This window comes from Amia ocellicauda, chromosome 14, assembly GCF_036373705.1.
Source record: "Amia ocellicauda isolate fAmiCal2 chromosome 14, fAmiCal2.hap1, whole genome shotgun sequence".
NCBI lineage: Eukaryota > Metazoa > Chordata > Actinopteri > Amiiformes > Amiidae > Amia > Amia ocellicauda.
The window spans coordinates 2,865,318-2,878,581 of NC_089863.1; the positions used below are offsets into that span (position 1 = coordinate 2,865,318).

The 13,264-nt window shown below is 44.6% G+C and overlaps 2 protein-coding genes across 2 annotated transcripts; both read left to right on the forward strand.

Annotated features, from left to right (window-relative positions):
• The first annotated feature begins 5,871 nt into the window (after positions 1 to 5,871).
• LOC136767991 (uncharacterized) lies at positions 5,872 to 6,837 on the forward strand. Its single transcript, XM_066722053.1, has 2 exons — positions 5,872 to 6,452; positions 6,599 to 6,837. The coding sequence occupies exons 1-2, from the start codon at positions 5,991 to 5,993 to the stop codon at positions 6,749 to 6,751; spliced, it is 615 nt and encodes a 204-aa protein (XP_066578150.1). The 5' UTR covers positions 5,872 to 5,990; the 3' UTR covers positions 6,752 to 6,837.
• A 96-nt stretch (positions 6,838 to 6,933) lies between these two features.
• On the forward strand, positions 6,934 to 8,577 carry LOC136767990 (zona pellucida sperm-binding protein 3-like). The gene is made up of 7 exons (XM_066722052.1): positions 6,934 to 7,088; positions 7,169 to 7,343; positions 7,422 to 7,536; positions 7,655 to 7,752; positions 7,839 to 7,912; positions 8,064 to 8,440; positions 8,518 to 8,577. The coding sequence occupies exons 1-6, from the start codon at positions 7,022 to 7,024 to the stop codon at positions 8,423 to 8,425; spliced, it is 891 nt and encodes a 296-aa protein (XP_066578149.1). The 5' UTR covers positions 6,934 to 7,021; the 3' UTR covers positions 8,426 to 8,440; positions 8,518 to 8,577.
• The last annotated feature ends 4,687 nt before the right edge of the window (positions 8,578 to 13,264 follow it).

The window sequence follows — 13,264 nt, forward strand, 5'->3', positions numbered from 1 at the left end:
TCATTGTATTTAATATTTAAATAGATCGTGAAAACGCTTGTGAAACAGGAAGTCCCGGGATCAGGAAGCGTTTACACTTGGAAGGTTCGTTTAAAAATGAAATGTTGCTGTGTGTGTGTGTATATAAATGTGTTTTATTAATAATATTACAGTTTTTAAAGAAGCATTTAAGAAACAACTTATTTACTTATCTTATCTGTAACTGTAAAATATTCGTCAGAAAATGTTTGTTCATAACCATTGGCAAAAGTACTCCGTAGCTTTGAAACACGAACCACATCACCGATGTTGAACTTATAAGTAGTTTTTCCCTTCTTAATAAATGGTCCGTATACATTTTTATAGACCTTAAAAGAATTACTTTGATCAACATCTATAGGCTTCATTTTAATACTGGTGTGATACCCTTGGTTGTAAGCCTCGATAAAATCCTGAACTTTATCAAAATACTTGAACGTGTTGTCCGCTGTAAAATATTTCCACATTTTGGTCTTTATGGTGCGGTTAAACCTCTCCACCACCGATGCCTTAAGCTCATTACCGGTGGTGAAATTATGTATTTTGTGTCTCTTCAGTAGATTCTGAAATTCTCTGTTGAGAAACACTTTTCCTTCATCAGTCTGCAGTTTTTTAGGACATCGACCCTGGGACAATATATCCTCAAAGGCCTTTGTCACCGCCCGACCTGTTTTATTATGTAGAATGCGAGCCCAGGCATGTTTCGATAACACGTCGATACACATCAACATAAATTTGTGACCATTGTTATGTTTTGATAAATTTGACATATCGACTAGATCCATTTGCCATTGTCAGTTGTCAGTTGCATATACGCGGTTTCTTTTAAAGTTAATCCTGAGAGGTTTATGTAAGGTATAGGCGTCTTGTTCCCGTAACCATTCTGAAACAACCACATCATTAGCCTTCACTCCTGCCTCCGTGAGTCCTCTTTGAAAACCCTTCTTACCCGCCAAACCCCCAATCTTTGCTGGGTTGTAGTATAATTCCTGCATTTGGGGAGCTTGCCGAGTCATTCTGTCAAATAACAACACAGACCCACACTATGCGCAAAGTTTTCATACAAGGTTTTTTATTCAACTTCAGGAGAGCAGATACCCCCTTTTAGACATTTGAGAAAAGTATAACATACACAACAATTTTTTCTACGGTCCAGACAAAAAGAAATCAGATGATTGGTTACTTGATCTATATCAACAAATACCTGTTTCTTTATCTTGTAGGCACACACCTCAGTTACATATGTAAATAAAACAACAATATGGCCTATTTTAAAAGTAAACAGAGGTGTATTAAACATGCTCAGTAAAAGCTCATACAGATGTTGATGAAATGGCCTAATATAATTCTTGGCCCCCTTGAGCGTTTCATCCCAGTGTTCGTACCCCCCGGTCTTTGTTACAGCCGCCATTAACTTTTCCAGGTTTGAAAGCTGGTCCTCATCGATGGTTAAATCTGTAGAGAAAAGGCTCGCGTTGGCTACTTTTTTGTCAAGCACATGGTGTAATAGAGCTCTCAGGTTAGCTGTAGAGTGTTGATGACAGAACCAGTTGCAGAAGCAGTCCAGAACATTCCCCATATTCAAAGTCCCTTAGTTCAGGTCAGAGTCTGAATCAGTGGCATAGATGTCGAATTCTTCGTCGCTGTCCCCAGCTTTAACTTCTTTACGGAAGAAATAAGCTTTTAGCTTGCCAGCGGTTTTTCTACTCGGCTCATCCAGGTCATTGAGCAGCTGCCCAAGTTTCTCTATTATAAACGGCTCCTTTTTCAGCTCCAGCAAATCTCATCTATGATTTTCTGGACTTGCACCGGGGTGACATGTAGGTGGGAGTAAGACAGCGCCTTGATTAGCGCAGGTTTCAGCCACAGTTTGTTCAGTCTTCTGTAAAACACGTCAAAATAGAACTGGAAATAGTAGCGGTCTGGTTCAAACAAACAGCTGTGTCTCAACTGACTGGGGTGATTCACTTCACAACCCAGACAGACTTCATTCAGAGCTCGGAACTCAGAATATACACATGGGTGCTTTTAACCACTCTGCTTACTTGGTCACGTACCCCGGGCATAAATCCAACGTCTTCATCACGCCCCCGGGACAGTTCGATGCTCATTGGGTCGCCTGGTGGTTTGTGGGGTGTTTCTACATCCATTGGACCGACCCCCTCCTGAGACGCACAGCCGGTAGACAGTTCAGCAAAATCGAGGCCCTCCATGAGCTCCAGAGGCTGGGGCTCACCGAGACTCATTTGGACATCCATCGCACAGCATGCTGTTTCGTCCTGAGGGACCGGGGGTTGAGGTCTTGGAGGGTAGCCGCAGTCAGAGGGTTCCGGAGTGTATAGAAAATCTGGGGAATAGAACCAGGGGAGATCCCGGGTTTGAAGAGGTCTGTAGAGCCTGTCGACGTCCACAGCTTTCGGGTAAGATATTCTCTTTAATTTTAAACCATGAATGAAGTGTTGTGCCTTTTATCCCATCTCTTCACTACGTCACGACAGACAGCCCTCTAAGAAGAGAGTAGCCCCTGAGCCGCCAGACCCCCTCCAAACCCCCACAGGTCATCTGTTTTATCATCGTCGTCGTCCTTCAAGGGGGATATATAATCCATAATCCAGCATATTCTCCTTCTAACAGAATCCAGTTGCGAACATTTGGTCAAGATGTCAAAACCGTTATTTATACAGGTTATGATCTTTTTCAAGAACGGCCAGTCCAAGTCGTCAAACATGATATCGGTAACCTGTTTTTCTGGCTCCTCCACAAACCCTTCAATAGGGTTTGTAATCAGGGTACTGCTAAACAAAACCTTGCGATCGGTAGTTATCGATAGACTCTTCACCACTCTACCGTAAATCTGCAAGCTTTCCCATTCATAAAACCCTTAGTTGGAGAGCCCATTTCGCGTTCTCTTGGACCCTCTTGCAAGCCTTCTAGAGTCTTATCCACAAGACCCAGATCTCTCCAGGCCATCACCTTCAACCAGTCCTCATAAGAGTATTCAATTACCGTCTCAAAAGGTTCCAACGTACCCTCCTTCTCTCCCAAAGCAAAAAGCTCCACTCCAACATAGCTGGGGTCCCTTTTAAAGCGGTAACCCCATTGAGCCCCCCAGAACAGCACCCAGGTGCATTCAATCTTCAAATTGGTAAGTACAGGAACCCTTGCCCGGGCTTGCTTCTTGCGGGGTTTCATGTTGATGTCACTGGACATGTTGAAGAAGTTGGATGTTTCAGATGCTGAGAATTAAAGAGGTATTGCCTAAAAGCAGCGCGGGTTCTTAAATAGAGAGGAGAGTTTCGGGGCGGTGCCTTCAGAGAGGTGGGGGTATTTATGGGTGGCCTTGTTGTTCAGGGTTTTATGGGTGTACACTTTCTGACGGATATGACGTAGGAATAATTAAGGAAATAACTCTACCTAAAATCACGCCCCCCCAATTATCACGTAGGAATATTAATAAGGTTAGGTCATAACAAAATAGGCAGCGCCCACAGGACCATACTATCTACTAAAGTGTACGCTTGCCAGCTGAGAATGGACAGAGAAGCAAGTGTCTTTTGCATTGGCTGGGAATCAAACCTAGATCAACTGATCAGAAGGCAGCTATGCTAACCACTATACCACAAACACGTATGTATAAGGGCCACACAATATGTGATTCCAGTCAAACTTGATTCCAGCATGGCAAAGTGGCAGGCAATTTGTTGTCCATATTGCAATCAGTCAAACATTTGGGAAGGCCAATTTTGGGAATCTCCACTTTCCTGTTCATGAGTGCGGAATGAAATTGTCCATTAGCAGCTTTCCAGATCTTTTTCGAAAAGGATCAAAAAACAGAAGTGTTTCAATGCATCTCCTTCTGGGTTATAAGCCCAGCTGGCTTGCACTGTGCCACTCTGCTCTTAACACACACATCCACCTGTTACCGTCACAGCCACTCCTATATTGCAATCAATTCAAGTTTGCAAAGCCCTGCGTTATTTCCACTTTCCTGTTCAAGACTGCACACCAAGCTTCTCCATGCGCTGGAGCAGCTTTCCAGGTTTCAGTGCCTTCACATTTCACCCTGTATGTGCTGTGGGAAGCATCACCTGAAAGGGAACAGGAGCCAGAGAAGCAAATGCTCTAGGGGTGGGTTGTACTAACGGGATCAGATCTTGATCTTGATCTCAATTGTGTTGTACTAAACGGATCAGGACTCAATCTGAGCTCAAAAATGACCGTGCTTTTAAACAGGATCAGAGCTTTATCCGACTTTTTAACATTCAGGAAGTCTGTAGACTTCATCTAGTTCGCCGGCATCCAACACGCACACCGCAGCTATTTAAAGACAGGCAAAAGCCTTTAGAGGTTTCTTGGGAGGAAGACGTATGAGTGCTGTATAGATTAGCAGCATGAAGCATACTTAACCTCACAGACATAGTTGATCCTGTTTGAGGACCTACATCGAAGCGCAGTCATACCTTACCAAAACGTTTGGACCTGCGTTCACCGTTGAGATATTTTGCAACTGGCAGGTTTCAGCAAATACTAGGTAACATTGTCGATGTAGTCAAGTCTGGTTCAGCACAGATAAACAATGAAGATGTGACTTACATTCTTTACAAAGATTTGCACTTTCAAATAAACAGTATCATTCTGCTTTTGTGCCTTTATGGTGACATGTAGTTTGTGTGCGATTAGGGTTGTATTTACATTTCTTTAAAAAGTATGTAAAAGCTCCAGGAACCCCGTTGCAAACTACTGTAGCAACTCCAGGGCTGTGCAATGCTTTGAGAAGCGCCCCTACACGCCATACCTGTAAGACATTTCTTAAAACTCACCTTTATACAAAACCTTTTAAGGATCTCTCTAACTCTTAGTTTGCAAATTGTATTAAATACTCTTGCGTTGCTACTGTTGTGTTGCCTGTTTGATTTTGTATGTTCTGACTGTTTGACTTGTAGCGCTATTTGATATGAGAAAAGTGCGTTATGAATACAATCGATTGGCTAGTTATTATTATATAATTTGTGTAGCTAAAGAAACGCACAACAGTGCAAGAAACTGCAAAGGTTGTGTACTTTGTGAGGTTTGAACGGATCTAATGTGCCCTGTCCTTGACGGACAACTTTTCGGATGATGGAATACAAATGATCGTGTGGGATCCTGTGGCAATGATAAGCAGACTGACATTATCATGCATTGGGAAACGTAGTGAACAGCTAAGCTTATTTCATTTATAAAGTCATCAGCAATAGCACAGCATAGTTTTGTCAAAGGTTTATGATACTACCAATAATAATAATGATTAAGGAGGAGCTGACAATACAGATTAATTGCTCATGAAACAGACTTCCTTTACTTCTGTAGCACATATTGCAGTAAACATATCGTCCTCTGACAACACAAACGCCCTGACAAGCTCGTTGAGCAAGCGATGCTCACGAGGGGCATTTCATCCACGTTAAGTAAATCAACAGGGTTCCAGCAATTAACGCCTTTTCCAAATGAATTCCAGACAATGCAGCTGCCCTTAGCTTTAACAATGGCTTGATTAGGTGGAATTTGTGAAACAATGAATTTAAACTGCAATTTGAAAGCTATAGGCACTTCAACTTATGTGAACAACATAATACAAAAATGACAGACCTAGCCCTCTAATTCACTGGATATAACAAACACATTAATAAATGTAACCAGGAATTACACACAACATTAATAAATGTAACCAGGCATTACACACAACATACAAACAGCAGATACCAATAGGGATGATTCAGCTGGATGTGTTAATTGAGAGATCACAATAGCAGCTGTTTGTTATTTACGTCTAGCCCTATATAGAGCAGGAGCAGTGCCCTAGTAATTATCACTTTCTGGGCTAGTGTGTCTGTGAGTGAACTGGGGTTTTAGTGGTTATTGCAGAGGCATTGCAGATCTGTTGTTTAATCCTCTCTTTCCAGTGGCTTTGTCACGTGCTTGTTCTGTGTGCAATGAAGTTGTTCTGCATTGCTCTCTGCCTCTGTGTAGGAGTATTATTCCCTACACTGATCTTTGCCGGCCGTGACGATGAGACTTCAAAGGAATCCTCCGACATCAATACGCTGTCCAAGCGCTACCGCATTCTCCCCATGTTCATCCAGGCGTCGGCTCCTCTGGTAGACCCAAAGAAACTCCGGCCGGCCACTGGCAGCGAGCCCATGCCGGATGACCTGAGGCGCATCCTGTTCCCCGGTGACAACCTACGGAAAGGCGTGCATCCCAAGAAGGTCCAGAACCGAGGTGTTGCAGTGTGGGGAGACTACAGTAAGATGTACGTGGCAGTGCATAAGAACATCAACGGTTTCAGGTGCAGGCCTTCGGAGCTCATGCTGGGGAGCTGCGCCGTCAGTAAGACCACTGAGCACTACTACTACTTCATCTACGGGCTGAACGAGTGTGGGAACAAGCGATCGGTAAGTAGCCATGTGGATTCGCAGCTTGCACTGTTCCATGCTACGTGTTTTCTGGGAAGTAGTGATAACTGGATAGCTGTGATGCTGGTTCCTGTATCTTCATAATGGCTCCTCCCTCTTCCATGGTGTCCAACTTAATCCTGTAGATCATTAATGGCCGACTGGTGTACTCCAACACTCTGCGCTACTCCCCGCCAACTTCTTCACACCCAGTAATCCGGGGCGTGTCCTTCACTGTGCCCATCCAGCTTGTCTACAACCGGTATGGATTTGCTTCCAGAACTCTACATAGCATTTGACCCTCTTCTAACCTGGATCCCAACTGCACCAGACCTGGTGCACAAAACCATGCTGTGTGTTCTGTGATCTCCCTCAGTCCAGCTGATGTCCACAACTTGCACTAAGAACTAGTGCCTATGAGGCTTCATCTGAGGTGTAGAGCAGTAATTGGAGGCAACTGGCTGCCTCCTTCCTGATCTGCTCTGCTGTACTGCCTTTCCAGGTTCCACTATTCCTACAAGATTGGCTACCAGCCCACATTCCCCCAGCATGGCAGCACCCTTCCAGGCATGGACAAATCTGCCTTCTTCAGAGAGCTGAAGAACAGACATGGCTACATCCTGGTCACCACCAATGGTACGGTATCTGTAACTTTGCTGGCTGCTTGTGTGGGGGGTGTGTGTGCATGGATGCATAACCCTGCCCTGCTTCCACAGAGCAGTGGATCAGACTCTCCCCAAAGAACATCTACTACCTGGGTCAGCCCATGTACTTCCAGGCCACAGGCTACTTTGCCACTGAAGGGCAGCGGCTGTTCATCCAGTCCTGCTATGCCACGGCCTCTCCGGATCGGCACTCCAAGCCCAGGTTCACCGTGATTGACAACTTTGGGTAAGGCCTTATTCTCGGTGGCTTAACTATCTTTCACCCCGTCAACTGGTCAAGATGCCAACGTCTGCTTGCCCACAGGTGCCTGGTAGACAGCAAGGCTGATGGGTGCCAGTCTAGGTTCGTGCCGTACACGAGGAAGGACGTTCTCCGCTTCACCATCGATGCCTTCCTGTTTCAGAAGACCCTCTCCGAGGTATCCAATGACACCATTGCTGAGCCAAGTTCGATAGGAAGCCTTTTCCCGAGGATGTGGGAGAACCTTTTTATAGTGATTTGAAGCCAATCCCTGTATGTTGTCTGCTCCCCTACAGCATGGGATGACTGAGCTGTACATGCACTGCACCATGACTGTGGCAGAACATGTGACTCCAGGCGCCAAATCCTGCACCTACAACCGAAAAGCTAAAAGGTACCTCTATTGCAGCAGCCTGCTGCTCTGGGCAGCCTGTGAGGGGGGGGAAAAACAGGCCCGTGACCCTCTCCTCTTGTGAACAGGTGGGAGGAGCTGTATGGGAACCATGCTGTGTGTGCGTGCTGTGACTCCAGGTGTTCTGGGGACCGGGCAGAAGGTGGGTATACTGGTGCTATGAATCTTGGCTCCGTTCTTTGACTTGCAAGTGCGTTGACTTGCAGTCCCTCTATACCCACGCATCCTATAGACTAAGAATACGCACAATCCGTAACTCCACAATCCTTCTTCCGTGTCTGTATTTCCACCAGGTCAGAGGAGTGGCCTAGTGACCAGTCACCTGCTGCCCTTGGAGCATCCTGGTGCTAAAATGGACTCGGCGGAAGGAGCCCGTTGGTCAGGGGAAGAAGCAGTTCCAGGATTGGGGTCCCATGCTGAAGGAGAAGCTAGGCAAGTGGACTCTCAGCCAGAGGAGTCTGCAGCAGTTGACAGTCCGGCAGCGGTAGAGGTGGATTCCTGGGATGCCTGGGATGTCTCTGAAGAGGGAACCGTGGCATCGGAGGACTATGCAGCTGAACTGTTTAAAGGTGAGGAGTCGTCTTGGGTGAGCTTTCAGGATGAGGATGAAGATGAGCGAGAGGAGACGGAGGAGGATGAACGATTCCCAGTGTAATGGGATGGCTGGCAGGTAAGGGTCTTCCTCTCCTAGTGCTCCACTGCTTTGTTGCCCAGGCTACAGTGCTCATCTGCTCCTTCTCTCCCCAGGTCCTGGAGGAATTCCAGTGTCTGCTTGTTGCAATGGAACCAATAAACCTTCAAAATGCATCTGGGTCTCCTCTCTTTATTCCAATGCACAGCTACCAGTACTTCTGACATGAGGTCCCTATTCTAAGGCCCTGTCAAAGGTGTGCAGTGGCCTATGGTGACATGGGCTGAGTCCAGCTTATTGTAGACTGTATGCGGCACAGGGTTCCACCTGCATCTCTTGACACCTGTTCCGATATTTCAGATTTGCTGCAGTTGCTGGTATTCCAACTGATGGAGGTTATGGGGATCTTTTTCTACAAATCCTAGTGCTTGACTAATTTGGAGTCCACCTATAGCCAACCTCTCTGATGCTCAAAACAATCGGGCAGTCCACAACCCCAGCCAGTACTTTCACACCGGTATTCTATGCATTCGCACAGTTTCAAATCCTGCTCATGGTGAAGCATCTCCTTCAATGTTCTTGCTTGAGGTAAAGCTGTAGTTTAGAGATGGCCCAGGCATGGTTTCAGAGCAGCACGGAGGTGTGACTCTAGAGCAGGGGTTTTGAAGACTCTGTATAGGAAAGTTGAAGAAGGTGTTTTGTGATAATTATATAATGTTATATGAATACTAGCATTAGAAGTAGCTTGTATGCAGGCTAAGCAAAAGGTCAACAAGATTCATTTGTTAGAAACTCCTGTCCGTAATAAAAGATCACACAGTGCCGAAATAGCCTACAGCTGTTTTGTTGAAAATCTGTTTGTGACTTAATTGTTTCTCCAGATAGGCAGGAATTGTTTCTGTTAACGAGTGATTGACACTAGGTAAATGACCGTGGGATCGCATCTTCCTAGTGCACATCAAAGACCGACATCTGCTTTTTGGATCCATCACCTCTTCACGGGAAGACAGATCGTAAACAGACCTGGACTTGTACCTTCTGAATGGATGTACGACCATAAGATTTCATGTCACTTTACTATAAAGCTGCACTCATGTTTGTAAACCATAAGTCCTCACTGAAGCACTTTCCTGATATGGGTCTTCCGAGCGGCTTCATTAAAGCTCTATTTGCTTTATCTTGACGACTTCTCCACTTATTTCTGAGATGGTTCTACAGGTTTTCAAACCGGTCCTGCAACAAAAACCAGCAGGGCAGGGGCTACTCCAGTACTGGTTTGAAAACCCCTGGTCTAGAGTGAGTCTTGGAAAATATCAGAGACCACTTAAATAAAGGAAGGCTGATATCTGTCCATATTTGTTTGTAGCTGCATTTCTGGTGCCCTTTAGCATTTTTGACCTGGTCTAGATTCTTCACATGATTCACTCTGCATAGGCTTGCTGTCAAACTGGTCTTAAAATATTAACACACTCTGTAGTTTGACACTGCTGGTAGATGAGGGTTATGAATCAGTTTAAATGAAACAAATGCCACTTTGTCAAATGAGGATTACATCATGCAAAAGAAACTCTGGCGTGCCAACTGTATAACCGTGCACTTTTTTTTTTTTTCCTTCAAATTTAGTAAATCCTTAAGCAGTTTACTATGGGCTCAAATTAGCGCCATAAGTATCACATTCAAAAAAATAACAAATTGATGATCAAAAATCAAATGCAAAATGTATATAATTGTAAACAAAAAAATGTATCGAAAGCAAAAAAACAACTTGAAAGCAAAAGTTAAATCGCGAGCAAAACTCTGACGCGCTCGCCTGCAATCCCCTTCTTTGCTTGTGATGCTGCAATTTTTGCTTTTGCTGCAAGTTTCTTTGCTTTCGATTTATTTTATTTCCTTTATGAGTTTTGGCATATTTTGTCGTGAGGGCATGAATTAGAGGGAGCCGTGGATCCTGGGTCTCCATTGGTCCAGCAGGTTTGAGTGACAGTTCTTCCTGACCCAATCAGTGAGCAGGTGGGCTGGTCTGACAGTCACTCTGCAACACATCTGACTTCACACTGACTGACCCTCACTGAGCAGTGCAGCTACATGGCTTCGGAATTTAATTATAAACAAAGCATGCTTTTAATAAAAGTTGTGGACAATTGCTTTCTACATACTACATGTGTTTATTTCATACAGCCTTTATTCGCATCTTTATCAATGGCGCCAATAATTTTGTAGGTGACTGTGCATATATATATATAGTGTGTATGTGTGTGTTTCTTACCTAAACATAAACTGGGGCATCACATGCTCTTAATGAATACGATGCCCCTCCATTTGCCTCTTGCTAAATGATGTGAGCTACATCAGTCTGGCGCTGTGTTATCTGAGCAGCTGAATTAAAGTGCTTGTGCAGGTTACATTAATATGAACATGATATTAAACATGTTACTGTGCACGTAGCAGGTGGATCCTGTGTTTTGTTTCAGTGCTGTATGTATGGGCTCAAATGGTGGTGGGATCCAGTGATTGTCCAGACAGTCGATTCCCATCCCACACAGAGATCACCAAACCAGCCCACCTGCTCACTGATTGGGTCAGGAAGAACCGTCACTCAAACCTACTGGACCAATGGAGACCCAGGATCCATGCCTCCCTGTAAATCCCGCCCTCATGACTAAACAGCGCCAAAATAAAAAATCGAAAGCAAAGAAACTGGCGGTGAAAGCAAAAATTGCAGCATCGCAAGAAAAGACAGGGACTGCAGGTGAGTTTTACTCTCGATTTAAAATTTTTTGCTTTCAAGTTTTTTTTTTGCTTTCGATACATGTTTTTGTTTACAATGCTATACATTTTGCGTTCGATTTTTTTATTTTTGATCTCAACATACATTTTTTCTCGATTTTTTTGTTTACAATAAAATAAAATTTAATGCGATACTTATGGTGCTAATTTGAGCCCATAGTTTACCCACACTTTTATTTACTTGAATGCAAAGTGTGTTTTGAAAAATAAATTAGTTTGACTTAATCTTTAGCTAAATCCAAAATATGGGCTTTGCAAATTAAACATTAAACTTAAGTAAATATTTAACTTAATCTAAGAGTCCCAAAATAAATGTATAGCTCTGAAGAACATAAAGTTTACAAATGAGAGGAGGCCATTCAACCCATCCTCGTTTGGTGTCCATTAATAACGGAGTGATTCAAGAATCCTAGCCAGTCTAGTTTTGAATGTTCCCACATTTTCAGCTTCAACCACATTGCCGGTCCGACCACTCATGATCAGTCCGGCCGACGTTGGCTCAACGCTGCTGTGCTATCTGGGTAAGTGATCCAAAGATCCTATCCAGTCTAGTATTGAATGTTCCAGCTTTAACCACATCGCTGGGGAGTTTGTTCCAGATTGTGATGACTCTAGGTATGAAGAAGTGTCTCCTGTTTTCTGTCTTGAATGCCTTGAAGCCCGATTTCCACTTGGGTCCGTGTGTCCCAGCACATGTGGGAAAGCTCCTCTGGCATGATGTGGTCAATGCCTTTCATGGTTTTGAGGACTTCAAGTCCCCCACGTAGTCTTCTCTGTTCCAGGATGAAAAGGTTCAGTTCCCTCAGTTGAATAAGTCTGGTTGCTCTCCTCTGAACTGCCTCTAGAGCAGCGATATCTTTCTTGAAGTGTGGAGCCCAGAACTGTCCACAGTATCCAGATGAGCTCTAACTAGTGCATTGTACAGTCTGAACATCACTGCCCTTGTTCTCAATTCTGCAATACAACCTAACACTGTTTGCCTTTTTTTATTGCTTCCCCACATTGTTTGGATGCAGAAAGTGAGGAATCCACGTAGACTCCTAGGTCTTTCTCATACGTTACTACTTCCAGTTCTATTCCAAGAGATGAGTTTCTTTTCTCTAAGTTTTTTCTGTAGGTGATGTTTTACATTTCTGAATTTTGAATCCACAAGGGTTTTATTTAAAGGCTATGGTTTCTCTTTTCCCATTGCTTTCTTTATGTAGAAGTGTATGTGATGTGCTGCTTGTTTTCCTTTTCTAGCTTTTTTTATTGTTTGAGATAAGGGCAGAGAATTCCTTAAGTTCATCTTATTTAATGTAGCGCTAGAGGGCGGCTGCTCTAGCATTAGCAGAAGGGGACTGATGCATGCTGGGAGCGGCCCTTCACAGGAAATGCACCCTGGTGGACAGGACTGAGGGGGGTTGGCCAACTTGTAATTTGTTGTGTGGATGATATTACGTGTGTGAGTTGTCTTGTGCATCCCTTACCCGTCTGGTGCTAGGGGCGGAGGCCTGTGGCAACAGACCGCTGGGATGGGAGAGACCAGCCCTCTCCCCAGCAATAAGAACAGCATCGGGCAGGGTCTTTCCAATTGTCTCCTCAGTCACACACAGGGCCTCTGCTCTGCTACCTGCTCATTGGGCCTCGGCTGCGAAGGAACAAGGGAGAACTCCCAGCACCACGAGCTCTGGGCCCAGTGGGGTTCCACCAGCCTTTCCAAGTGGTGGGAACCAAGTCGCCCCCCTCACAGGCTTCATAGAGGCAAATGGTTGAGGTTTTGGGTGTGAGTGCTAACTAGGTGAGGGAGAAGAGAGAAGTGGGGAAGCAGGTTTCTTTACATGATTGCTATGGAGTGGGTATTTGCTCTCACCGCCTTTATGGCTTTAACACACATAACTATTAATGTGAGAAGCATTGCTGAGAGGTAAAAGACGGACGATGTTTTAAACTCTCTGGCTGGTATGATGGCAGATATCATCTGCCTACAGGAGAGCGGCATCCTGTTCCAAAAAATAATACAAAGAACTCCAGGACAGCTGGACCCTTGGTGAGTCTTTCTGGTCCGGGTCCAACATGTCCCGAGCGGACACGTTG